The sequence below is a fragment of the Scyliorhinus torazame genome, chromosome 1 (assembly GCF_047496885.1).
Source record: "Scyliorhinus torazame isolate Kashiwa2021f chromosome 1, sScyTor2.1, whole genome shotgun sequence".
In the NCBI taxonomy this organism is placed as follows: domain Eukaryota; kingdom Metazoa; phylum Chordata; class Chondrichthyes; order Carcharhiniformes; family Scyliorhinidae; genus Scyliorhinus; species Scyliorhinus torazame.
In genome coordinates, this window is record NC_092707.1 from 57,242,705 (window position 1) to 57,256,591 (window position 13,887).

The following is a 13,887-nucleotide window of genomic DNA, read 5'->3' on the forward strand; positions in this document are numbered from 1 at the left end:
ACAGGCGCGGCGGAAAATGGAACGCCACCCGGAGCGCGGCTCGGATGATTGACAGGCGCGGCGGTGAATGTTGGAACGTCACCCGCAGCCCAAAGAGGGTTTGATTGACAGGCGCGGCGGACAGGGGGCTCGGCTTGTGCACAATAGCCACACATTCAGAGAGCCGGCAGCAGTGAAGAGCGCGTTCCCCTTTAATCGGTGCACTCGATCTGCTCTCCTGATTCTGCTGTATGCTGTGACTTGTGCGGGACGTTCTTATGTGTGTTTGGGCATCTCATGTGCTGGTAAACGTGTGTACGCGCGCGGAGCCAGCCACCGAAACCACGACAACTCCCGTTCTGCGAGTGCTATTTGTAACAAAGGAGCCCTAATTTCTCTTTTAGAGCATGGAAGAAATGTTTGCGCTTTGAGGAGGGGGACGAGAACGCCGCACGACAGTCATCACCTGGGAGACTTTCTGTTTTTCACTTTTAAGGCCGGGGTGAATAACGGGGTTTGGAGGGTGGAGGGGGAAGGGGGTGTGGTAGTTGAAGTGCAATAAATGAGTTTGAACGAGCACTCGATGCAGGCTCTGTCCTGGAGAAAGCTCTATCTGAGCAGAGCCAAACTCAAAGCCTCCAGCAGAACGTCAGCTTTATTGTCGGGTTTCGCCATGGTAAGTTTTTGCCACCGCAGAATAATTCTGTGTGCCAAATTTCTACCGTCGGATCCTGGTGTTGTAATGAACATGTTATTTCCTGTGCCACCTTTGTTTTTTTTTAAACCCGGGTAAAATAATTCAAGTGCAAATTGACAAAACAGTAACGTTAATTTGTTTAAATGCGTTTTGCAGATTGATTGGTTATAAATAGCGACAGGCGCACGACGAATAATGTTGCAAATTAACGTTGTCACACATGGTTTGCGAGCTGAAAAGTCAGTCGCCGATTTCTGCATGCAATGAAATTAAATACTCGCGCAATGATGTGTAGATTACTGTATTGTCATGGTGAAAAAAATCACCCAAAGCCAAATTTAAGCGGTGGCTTTACGGATCCGAATAATTTCGGGTTCAGCACAATTTACTTTTTACTAAAGAGTCTTTAACGTAATTGAATCATTTGTCAGTCACAGATTTTTTTAAAGTGCGTTCGTGTGAAATGTAACTGAAAATCGACCTGTTTTTTTTTTTGCAAATCTTCTCACGTTTCCTCGCACTCTGAATTTTTTAAAAAGCTGCAGTAATGCAGCAGATTTCCTCTGGTATACAAGCCTGTCTGGACGGCAAAGCGCAAAGTATATTTTCGAGGACCTATTTTTAAAATTTAATCCTTAATCCGTCTCTTGCTCGTTGTCCTTCAACCAAATTGATTTGGTCTAACAACTTTTGAAAAGCTCGAAAGTTTAAAATATATATTGATTGCATATCAACAATTAAACCGGGAAACGTCTTTCTAGTTTTAAAGAGCATTTAACAATTTTGCGTTTTTGATTTATTTTTGGCATTCTCTTTGGAGAATGAAGGTTGTGTATGTTATGGCAAACGTATTCAATAATTATGGCCATTAATTCATTTTAATTTTAATTAACATTTTCAATATTCTTGTGAATTTCTATTTGTTTTTCACTTACTAGTTTGTGGGACTAATATCAACACTGACTCGTTGCAAAATTTAGGTGTTTAAAATTCTGAATTTCTCTCTCTCATTTGGATTGAGGCATATGCCCACAGGCAGCAGAAACCTATTGGTATAAGTTTACTCCTAAGTGAATTAAGTCACTGAGCATTCCTAGTGCCAGGCTCTTTTGTAGGAACATAACCGCTGTTGCCCTGGGGAAACTGGTTACTTTTTCCAGATTAACTGTGTGCTGCGTTTGATGTGACTATCACTCCAGTTTAAACTTGGCTTGAAAACACTGTAAAACACTAATTGCTTTTCATTTGGATCAACTAGTAAGCATTGCCTGTACTGCACAGACTTTCGAAGGAGTAAGGTCTTCCAATTTTAGTATGTCTTGCCCTGAATTAAGAATCAAACATTGGATGAAAGTATTGTGCAAATATATTAATGAAGTATTTCCTACACCAAATGGGAAAACGTCATGCTGAAGTTGATACTGTTCTAAGTTTTACCTAGTTAGCTTATCATTTTAGATATTCTGCTTTTGAACATGATTATTGAATTTAATTCTAAAATATATTTATTTGATACTTTGCCAAATTGATCAATAACATGCAAATATTCTTCACTGAAGAAAGCAGGCCCCTCTACTTCATTCTCGTGTGTGTTGGAGAAACAGGCTTTTGGATGACTTTGGTTCAGATGAACTCATTAGTTTTCTCTTCCATCATCCTTTGTTACCTCTGAACTCCTCTTGCACATAAGCGCGATCTCCTACTTTCTTGATCATGTAACATGTAGTTTGCATGATAGAGGAATCGACCACCCCATATCCCTTGCCTCAAGGCCTCATATACATTGCACTACAATCTGTACCACCACCCCCACCTCCCAACCCAACTTCCTGTTTTGAGTCTTGGATCAGGTTTCTGTCCTACCTTTGCACAGAAACTGCACTGTTACAAATGACGCTTTCTGTGACTGTGACCACAGTGTTGATTTCACCTCAATCTCTACAATCTTTGACTTAGCCCTCTCACACTTCTCCCCAGTTACCCAGCACAGTTGGAATGTCCTCATTCATTTCCACTCTTAATGCATCCTTTGCCCCCCCCCCCCTTTTCCTCAGTCACATGCAACCCCTCAGTCGCATCATCAGCCAATGAGTCAACTTTCACAAGTATTCTGATGACACCCGGCTCGACTTCTACACCACCTTGTCCGACGGCCAACCTTGGATGAGTTACAGAATCTTGCACCACTTCCTCAAGCTAATCATTTTTGGATAGCCCTTTCAAAGAGCAGGCATGATTAACCAAATGGCAGCCTGCTGTGCTACATAATTCCGCAAAGGGATGAGGGTTGTTGCGGGATGGGGCCAAAGCTATCCTGTTTGCCTGATTATTGGAATAAAACATTATTCGGGGCCAGCACCATCTAGTGGTAATAATAATATCGACAAAGTTCAAATATTAAAAAATTTCTGTTTCATTTTAATGGATATTCAAAATACCCCAAATTGACACAAGGCTCTAAAAAGGGTGGCTGTGAATTTTGGCTTGGACCTGGGTTACTCAACGGGCAATTTTAGAATTGTGTTCAAAATTAAATCCGTGTTACTTTCATTTGTCTCATGATTTCAATTACAGCTCTTTTCATGCTGTTGAAACGGTGAATTCACGTAGTGATTGGAAACATTACTAAGTAAAGGAAAACCGATTGTGCAATCCGTTTTTAGAAAATACAGAAATGCAGATCTTTGTTCTAAAATTAAAAACATAAGTTTTTGGGCAGTACGGTCGCACAGTGGTTAGTACTGTTGCTTCACTGTTCCAGTGTCCCAGGATCGATTCCCCGCTGGGTCACTGTCTGCACGTTCTCCCCGTGTCTGCGTGGGTTTTCTCCGGGTGCTCCGGTTTCCTCCCACAGTCCAAAGATGTACAGGTTAGGTGGATTGACCGTATTAAATTGCCCTCGAGTCCAAAAAAGGTTAGGGTGGAGGTGCTCTTTGCAAGGGCTGGTGCAGACTCGATGGGATGAATTGCCTCCTTCTGCACTGTAAATTCTATGATTATAAGTGCAGTATTATAGGGGGAAAGATACCAGGGACATGTTTGGTGAGTGCTTGCACTACCGACAACTGTCCCTTGAGAAACTCATTTGGATTGACTCACTGTCACACATGCCTACCAATGTCTGAACAATAAGACCGGAATAGGGTGGAGGCCTGGGCTTAAGTAGGGTACTCTTTCAAGGGCCGATGTAGACTCAAAGGGCCAAATGGCCTCCTGCGCTGTGAATTGTATGTATACTTTACTGAAGTTTTGACTAAAACCAAACTAGATTAAAGTTGCATTAGGAATGGTCTCTGATAAAGCAGTAACTCGGAAATCAGTTTTGATTCCTGGAAACTTAAAGTATATTACAGTGGAAAATCCTGCAAGCAATTTTCATTTATATGAGCTGCACAGTGGTTAGCACTGCTGCCTCACTGTGCTAGGGACCCGGGTTCAATTCCGGCCTTTGGATGACTATGTGGAGATTGCACTTTCTCCCTCTGTCTGTGTGAGTGTACACCGGTTTCCTCCCACAGTCCAAAGAAGTGCAGAATAGATGGATTGGCCATGCTAAATTGCCCCTTTGAGTCCAAAGATGTGCAGGTTAGATGGGGTTACAGGGAGAGGGGCTTTTCTGCACTGTAGTACAGTTCTGATAGGAAAAAAATGGTTTACAACATGGAATAAATGGTTGATGTTAGGAGCAAGAAAGTGAGAAAGAATTTGGAGTTTTTAAACATTTGAAAGTCGAAATGCAGAAGGGAAATGAGATTTGAAGGGGTATGATGGCTGAAGATGTGACCAATGATAGTAAAGCAGCCAGCTGGAAGACCAAAGTGAGAATGCAGATTAGGGCACGGAATATGGGTGTAATTTTTAACCAGGTACGGTGATCTAAATATGTTGTAATTTGTGGAAGTAGGGAGGTTGCCTGAACAAACTTCAAAAATATTTAATGAGTTAGATTTGGATTTCGGGATTGATAGGGTAGCAATAAAGAGAGATTATAGGAAGATAAAAGCTGGGTGATTTGCACACATGTCGAAATTGCCTGCTTTTGGATGATCTTGCCGGTGAGAAGGTAAAGCAGATGTTGGATAGGAGATACTTGGGCAGAGGTGGGAGCATTCATTCCAAGGCAAGGATGGTTATAGAACTTTGGAGATTTGGAGGTGAAGAAATAGTTGAGGGTGACTATTTTGAGAGTTAATGGAGATTTTTGATGAATGACAGAAACAAGTTTGTGATGTCGGCAAGCATGGAGATGAGGCAGGTTTGTTGGATGCTCAAGAACTTAAACAGAATAGTTATCGCAGATGAAACAGAATATTTACTGGAAAACAGGAGAGTACAAGATGGGTGGAAACTTGATTTCAGAAGGGGAAGTTGGAGTCATCCCTAGCACAAAGGAAGATACATCTGATTGTTGGAGGCTCAATTGCCTCTGCCTCCATCAGACCCAAACCACTTGAATATTTTTTATTTGTTCTTGGGCATTGCATTTATTCTCCATCCTAATTACTCTTGAGAAAGTGGTGTTAAGCCACCTTCTTGAACCCCTGCAGTCCAGTACACCAAGTTCCAGGAATTTGATTCTGCAACATTGAAATTGCTTAGGTAGAGGTGTTGCGCAGTGGTTAGCACTGCTGCCTCACGGCACCAAAAAAGATGTGCCGAGTAGGTTGATTGGCAATGCTAGACTGCCCCTTAATTGGAAAAATAAAGTAATTGCTGAAGTAGAAGGAAACATTCAGACACCGGTCCATGCACCCAATTTCCATTTTTTTTGACTTGGATTTGCCCTCATTTCCCATTCTGATGTCGGTAGCCATTCTTTCATACAATGCCATATCTGTGGCGATCACACCTCCCTTTCTTGTGACCAATTCCTTGGATCTTGCGTTGATATCCCAAAAAACTTGTTAACATTTTTCCCTCCTGTTCAGTGTCTACTTTTTTTCCTTCATGCTATAAGATGTTTGCATGTTTTTCCTTTGGAATGCAAGTTGTGGAGAAACTTAAGCATTTTTTTGAATGTAAGAATAAGGAATGACTATCCCACTTCCCTGCCATTGTGCCATCCCTGCCCACCATTTTAAACACACTCTCAGCAAAAAATATTAATTATAGTGGTTCAGTTTTATAATCCTGGGAGTTAAACAGCCACTAAATTAGAATATTCTATATTTCACGTGGTTCTAAGGTGGAGTCATTCAACTGACTCCAAAAACCCTGTCAATTTTGATTCAACTTTAGCTGTCCAGAGACTAGGTGGACATTAAACTTCTAATGACAAGTGTTCTAAAGCAATAGTTTGTTTCACTTTGTTTACAGTAAGGCATATAAAATGGAGGTGAAAGGCTGCTTGCTCAACACACATCCCTGTTTGCTTTCATTACAGCATAGTTAACTTTCAATCACGATGAAATGCCTAAAATGCATTGTTGCTGTACAAATCAATTGAAATAAGTTACTTCTCATAAACAGTAATAAAAATTAAATAAAGCAACTTTCCATGCATTGCATTTTAAAAACTGTTCATTGTACAAGAACAAATCAGTTTGACCAAACAAACATTTTTAGATCATCAGCTCAGTAGTTTCACAACAACCATGTGGTCTATGTTTAATTTGCTGTCAGAGCTGATAACCACTTTGACTGTGATCGCCGCTGGCTTACCTTGGAGTTGCAGTCATGGTGTGTCTTTGGCTGTATCTTAGTGGTTATATCTGCAGCAGCTTCCTTCACAAGTCAGAAAATGGTTTGGATTAAGAGAAACTGTGGACAAATTGAAATAGCTTCAATGGTAAGTTTGTGAAGAAGCAAAAGGAAATTCAATTAATACAGCATCTTTCACTGCTTTAACTGTGAGGCATTTTGAGAAGTTCCAGTGAGTAAATTTACAGTATAGTCACTGTTTTTGGTGTGAAGGAACACAGCAGAAAATTGCACTGAAATGTCCCACATATAACATTTAAATAATGATCAGTTAATCTGTTTTGGTGACTTTCGGTCACTGCACTGCCCCTCAAGGCGTTGAAGTATTAAGGAAAAGGGTCAAAATTAGGTAAAAGAAGCAGAGATGCAGATCAATCGCTATCTAATTGAACAGTGCAATTGAACCAAACAAGGGTTTGAATGGCCTATATCTGTTGTATTTCTACAAAAGTGCAGCGTTTCTATGGCTATGAGTTCTTTCTAAAGAAAGATGGCCTTACAAGGTCAGAATATTTGTAAAATATGCCCAAAGTTTAAAACTATGATCTGAGCTGAATTTATATATATATATATATATATATATATATATATATATATATATACAAATTCAAAGATGCCAAACCATGCTAGGAATGCGAGCATTAGCAGGTGATTAAATCTTTACAGATCCAGAGATGGGGTAACCCCAGGTTAAAGAGGTATGAATTGTCTCAAGCCAGGACAGTTGGTAGGATTTCGCAGGCCAGATGGTGGGGGATGAATGTAATGTGACATGAATCCCAGGTCCCGGTTGAGGCCGCACTCATGTGTGCGGAACTTGGCTATAAGTTTCTGCTCGGCGATTCTGCGTTGTCGCGGGTCCTGAAGGCCGCCTTGGAGAACGCTTACCCGGAGATCAGAGGCTGAATGCCCTTGACTGCTGAAGTGTTCCCCGACTGGAAGGGAACATTCCTGCCTGGAGATTGTCGCGCGATGTCCGTTCATTCGTTGTCGCAGCGTCTGCATGGTCTCACCAATGTACCACGCTTCGGGACATCCTTTCCTGCAGCGTATGAGGTAGACAACGTTGGCCGAGTCGCACGAGTATGTACCGCGTACCTGGTGGGTGGTGTTCTCACGTGTAATAGTGGTATCCATGTCGATGATCTGGCACGTCTTGCAGAGATTGCCATGACCGGGTTGTGTGGTGTCGTGGTCACTGTTCTGAAGACTGGGTAGTTTGCTGCAAACAATGGTTCGTTTGAGGTTGCGCGGTTGTTTGAAGGCAAGTAGTGGGGGTGTGGGGATGACCTTGGCAAGATGTTCATCTTCATCAATGACGTGTTGAAGGCTGTGAAGAAGATGACGTAGTTTCTCCGCTCCGGGAAAGTACTGGACGACGAAGGGTATTCTGTCGGTTGTGTCCCATGTTTGTCTTCTGAGGAGGTCGGTCCGGTTTTTCGCTGTGGCGCGTTGGAACTGTCGATCGATGAGTCGAGTGCCATATCCCGTTCGTACGAGGGCATCTTTCAACGTCTGTAGATGTCTGTTACGTTCCTCCTCGTCTGAGCAGATCCTGTGTATACGGAGCGCTTGTCCATAGGGGATGGCTTCTTTAATGTGTTTAGGGTGGAAGCTGGAGAACATAGAACATAGAACAATACAGCACAGAACAGGCCCTTCGGCCCACGATGTTGTGCCGAACCTTTGTCCTAGATTATCATTGAATTTACAGTGCAGAAGGAGGCCATTCGGCCCTTTGAGTCTGCACCAGCTCTTGGAAAGAGCACCCTACCCAAACTCAACACCTCCACCCAACACCAAGGGCAATTTGGACATTAAGGGCAATTTATCATTGGCCAATTCACCTAACCCGCACATCTTTGGACTGTGGGAGGAAACCGGAGCACCCGGAGGAAACCCACGCAGACACGGGGAGGACGTGCAGACTCCGCACAGCCAATGACCCAAGCCGGAATCGAACCTGGGACCATGGAGCTGTGAAGCAATTGTGCTATCCACAATGCTACCGTGCTGCCCTTAAGAACAAATAAATCTACACTATATCATTTTACCGTAATCCATGTACCTATCCAATAGCTGCTTGAAGGTCCCTAATGTTTCCGACTCAACTACATCCACAGGCAGTGCATTCCATGCCCCCACTACTCTCTGGGTAAAGAACCTACCTCTGATATCCCTCCTATATCTTCCACCTTTCACCTTAAATTTATGTCCCCTTGTAATGGTGTGTTCCACCCGGGGAAAAAGTCTCTGACTGCCTACTCTATCTATTCCCCTGATCATCTTATAAACCTCTATCAAGTCGCCCCTCATCCTTCTCCGCTCTAATGAGAAAAGGCCTAGCACCCTCAACCTTTCCTCGTAAGACCTACTCTCCATTCCAGGCAACATCCTGGTAAATCTTCTTTGCACCTTTTCCAGAGCTTCCACATCCTTCCTAAAATGAGGCGACCAGAACTGTACACAGTACTCCAAATGTGGCCTTACCAAAGTTTTGTACAGCTGCATCATCACCTCACGGCTCTTAAATTCAATCCCTCTGTTAATGAACGCGAGCACACCATAGGCCTTCTTCACAGCTCTATCCACTTGAGTGGCAACTTTCAAAGATGTATGAACATAGACCCCAAGATCTCTCTGCTCCTCCACATTGCCAAGAACTCTACCGTTAACCCTGTATTCCGCATTCATATTTGTCCTTCCAAAATGGACAACCTCACACTCTTCAGGGTTAAACTCCATCTGCCACTTCTCAGCCCAGCTCTGCATCCTATCTATGTCTCTTTGCAGCCGACAACAGCCCTCCTTACTATCCACAACTCCACCAATCTTTGTATCGTCTGCAAATTTACTGACCCACCCTTCAACTCCCTCATCCAAGTCATTAATGAAAATCACAAACAGCAGAGGACCCAGAACTGATCCCTGTGGTACGCCACTGGTAACTGGGATCCAGGCTGAATATTTGCCATCCACCACCACGCTCTGACTTCTATCGGTTAGCCAGTTTGTTATCCAACTGGCCAAATTTCCCACTATCCCATGCCTCCTTACTTTCTGCATAAGCCTACCATGGGGAACTTTATCAAATGCCTTACTAAAATCCATGTACACTACATCCACTGCTTTACCTTCATCCACATGCTTGGTCACCTCCTCAAAGAATTCAATAAGACTTGTAAGGCAAGACCTACCCCTCCCAAAACCGTGCTGACTATCCCTAATCAAGCAGTGTCTTTCCAGATGCTCAGAAATCCTATCCTTCAGTACCCTTTCCATTACTTTGCCTACCACCGAAGTAAGACTAACTGGCCTGTAATTCCCAGGGTTATCCTGAAGTGGAGCATCATGAGGTTATCCGTGGGTTTGCGGTAAAGCGATGTGCTGAGGTGACCGTCCTTGATGGAGACGAGTGTGTCCAAGAATGCAACTGATTTTGGAGAGTAGTCCATGGTGAGTCTGATGGTTGGATGGAACTTATTAATGTCATCGTGTAGTCGTTTCAGTGATTCTTCGCCGTGGGTCCAAAGGAAAAAATGTATCTGGTGTATAACATTGGTTGAAGGTCCTGTGCGGTGAGTAGGTCCTGTTCAAACTTGTGCGTGAAGATGTTGGCGTATTGGGGTGCGAATTTGGTCCCCATGGCTGTTCCGTGCGTCTGGATGAAGAACTTGTTGTCGAAGGTGAAGTTGTGATCCAGAATGAAGCGGATGAGTTGCAGAATTGCGTCTGGAGATTGGCAGTTGTCGGTGTCGATATCGTCATCGAACCATCAGACAAAGGGGGGGCCACTGTCGTACTGAACAGAACGGACTACTGCAAAGAAGGATACCGACAACTGAACAACCAAGAACGCTACAGACAGTTACCCGCAGATCCGACCAAGGAACACATCCACCAACTTAACAGACTGATCAAGACCTTGGATCCAGATCTTCAGAGCACCCTACGTGCTCTCATCCCACGTACTCCCCGCATTGGAGATCTCTACTGCCTCCCAAAAATACATAAGGCCAACACACCAGGCCGCCCTATCGTTTCAGGCAATGGGACCCTGTGTGAGAACCTCTCTGGCTACATCGAGGGCATCTTGAAACCCATCGTACAAGGTACACCCAGCTTCTGTCGCGACACGACGGACTTCCTACAGAAACTCAGCACCCATGGACCAGTTGAACCAGGAACATTCCTCGTCACAATGGACGTCTTGGCACTCTACACCAGCATCCCCCATGACGACGGCATTGCTGCAACAGCCTCAGTACTCAACACCGACAACTGCCAATCTCCAGACTCAATTCTGCAACTCACCCGCTTCATTCTGGATCACAACGTCTTCACCTTCGACAACAAGTTCTTCATCCAGACGCACGGAACAGCCATGGGGACCAAATTCGCACCCCAATACGCCAACATCTTCACGCACAAGTTTGAACAGGACCTACTCACCGCACAGGACCTTCAACCGATGTTATACACCAGATACATCGATGACATTTTTTTCCTTTGGACCCACGGCGAAGAATCACTGAAACGACTACACGATGACATTAATAAGTTCCATCCAACCATCAGACTCACCATGGACTACTCTCCAAAATCAGTTGCATTCTTGGACACACACGTCTCCATCAAGGACGGTCACCTCAGCACTTCGCTTTACCGCAAACCCACGGATAACCTCATGATGCTCCACTTCTCCAGCTTCCACCCTAAACACATTAAAGAAGCCATCCCCTATGGACAAGCGCTCCATATACACAGGATCTGCTCAGACGAGGAGGAGCGTAACAGACATCTACAGACGTTGAAAGATGCCCTCGTACGAACGGGATATGGCACTCGACTCATCGATCGACAGTTCCAACGCGCCACAGCGAAAAACCGCACCGACCTCCTCAGAAGACAAACATGGGACACAACCGACAGAATACCCTTCGTCGTCCAGTACTTCCCCGGAGCGGAGAAACTACGTCATCTTCTTCACAGCCTTCAACACGTCATTGATGACGATGAACATCTTGCCAAGGTCATCCCCACACCCCCACTACTTGCCTTCAAACAACCGCGCAACCTCAAACGAACCATTGTTTGCAGCAAACTACCCAGTCTTCAGAACAGTGACCACGACACCACACAACCCTGTCATGGCAATCTCTGCAAGACGTGCCAGATCATCGACATGGATACCACTATTACACGTGAGAACACCACCCACCAGGTACGCGGTACATACTCGTGCGACTCGGCCAACGTTATCTCCCTCATACGCTGCAGGAAAGGATGTCCCGAAGCGTGGTACATTGGCGAGACCATGCAGATGCTGCGACAACGAATGAACGGACATCGCGCAACAATCACCAGGCAGGAATGTTTCCTTCCAGTCGGGGAACACTTCAGCAGTCAAGGGCATTCAGCCTCTGATCTCCGGGTAAGCGTTCTCCAAGGCGGCCTTCAGGACCCGCAACAACGCAGAATCGCCGAGCAGAAACTTATAGCCAAGTTCCGCACACATGAGTGCGGCCTCAACCGGGACCTGGGATTCATGTCACATTACATTCATCCCCCACCATCTGGCCTGTGAAATCCTACCAACTGTCCTGGCTTGAGACAATTCACCCCTCTTTAACTTGGGGTTACCCCATCTCTGGATCTGTAAAGATTTAATCACCTGCTCATGCTCGCATTCCTAGCATTGTTTGGCATCTTTGAATTTGTCTATATATGTGTTTCTGGAGCAGACCTCTTCATTCACCTGAGGAAGGAGCAGCGCTCCGAAAGCTAGTGACATCGAAACAAACCTGTTGGACTTTAACCTGGTGTTGTAAGACTTCACCTTCTGGATGGTTGGGGAGGACAAAGTGGGGCTTGGTTGTGATGCCGTCTGTGGTTAAATAGTCTCATGGGTATATAATTATCACAGTTTAAAACTAAAAAGAAACAACCAAAATTACACTGGAAAAGTGAGATGCCATGAAAGAGAATCCAATGAAATCAAAATGTAAAGGAAACACTTTGAGTTCAGAAATGAAATGTTAGTTGAAATGAAACTGAGAATGTGACATGGCAGAGCACTGCCAATGGTATGTATGCTTCTTTGGTATGACAGTACACAAAATATCGTGAGCTGGGGTTGCGTGGAGTGACACTCCTAATCTGAAAGGAGAAGAGAAAAGACTCCCTTTTTAGGATTGTGACAAAGTGCCCCAGGGAAGGAAGAAAAAAGAATATGAATAACAGAGGCAAGAATGAAGAAAAACTGCACTGAGGGTGGGGAAGGTGTGAAAGGTGAAGCATTAACTCAACAACATGCCTCATATATGTCTTACAAACAAATTGATATTTTTTTCTTTTTCAGGTAGCCATGGTTGAGGTGCAGCTTGACACAAGGACCGGCCTGTACCCGCAAGGTCTCTTGATAGCCTTCAGCGCCTGCACTACAGTGCTCGTTGCAGTACATCTCTTCGCTCTCATGATCAGCACTTGTATTCTTCCACATATTGAGGCTGTCAGCAACGTTCACAACCTCAATTCTGTTCACGAGTCACCCCATGAGCGTATGCACCGGCATATTGAACTTGCATGGGCTTTTTCCACAGTCATTGGGACCTTGCTTTTTCTTGCAGAGGTTGTACTACTTTGTTGGGTGAAGTTTCTTCCACTAAAGAATCCTGTGATAAAAAATAGTAATTGTACACCAGTGCCACCTCAAAACGATGGAACTCTTTCATCTGGAGAAGCCGCAGCTATTACATCCACCACGATCATGGTACCTTTTGGATTAATTTTCATAATATTTGCAGTTCACTTCTATCGATCTTTGGTAAGCCACAAAACAGAGAGAGTTGATAGGGAATTGGATGTACTTGCACAACTGCAGGTTCAGCTGGACCAAGGAGATACGCTGCACCCTACTAGTCCTCATTTTGGATAAGACTGGTTGTAAACTATTGAGGATTAGCCTTCATTCAGTACAGCTTGCAGCACTTGGCGCATGAAGTGACTGAACTGTTGTACAAAAATAACAATAACTATTATCTAGTAAAACTTGGACATTTTGGGATGATGACCAGTGCTGAACATTTTTTCTCAAATTTTAAAATGAAATTAAAATGGTGCCATAAAATAGCAAAGTGCATGTATTTACTTTGGATTTGTACAGGATTTAATTGGATTGTTTAAATTTTCATCATTAAAGAGATTATTGCGTGTCATGCAGGATTGAGTGTCTTAATAATAGGGTAAGTGGATTTAACTTAACCCACAGTTTTACACTTCCATTATTTCATTTAAAACATGTGACTAAAGAACCGGTGCAGGAGGGAGGGTTCAGTTTTTTGGATCAGTGGGATGCTTTCTAGGGAAGGTGGGGCCTGTACAAGAAGGGCAGGTTACACCTGAACCCGAGAGGCACCGATATCCTGGCTGGGAGGTTTGCTAGTATGGTCCAGGAAAGTTTAAACTAATGTGGTAGGGGGGTGGGAATCTGAACAGTAAGACAGCAAGTG

The 13,887-nt window shown here is 44.0% G+C and overlaps 1 protein-coding gene across 1 annotated transcript; it reads left to right on the plus strand.

The window, feature by feature from the left end:
- Positions 1-7: 7 nt before the first annotated feature.
- Positions 8-13,593, plus strand: LOC140408235 (calcium release-activated calcium channel protein 1-like). Its single transcript, XM_072495173.1, has 2 exons — positions 8-655; positions 12,738-13,593. Exons 1-2 carry the CDS (start codon positions 542-544, stop codon positions 13,311-13,313), a joined length of 690 nt encoding a protein of 229 aa, XP_072351274.1. The 5' UTR covers positions 8-541; the 3' UTR covers positions 13,314-13,593.
- Positions 13,594-13,887: the final 294 nt, after the last annotated feature.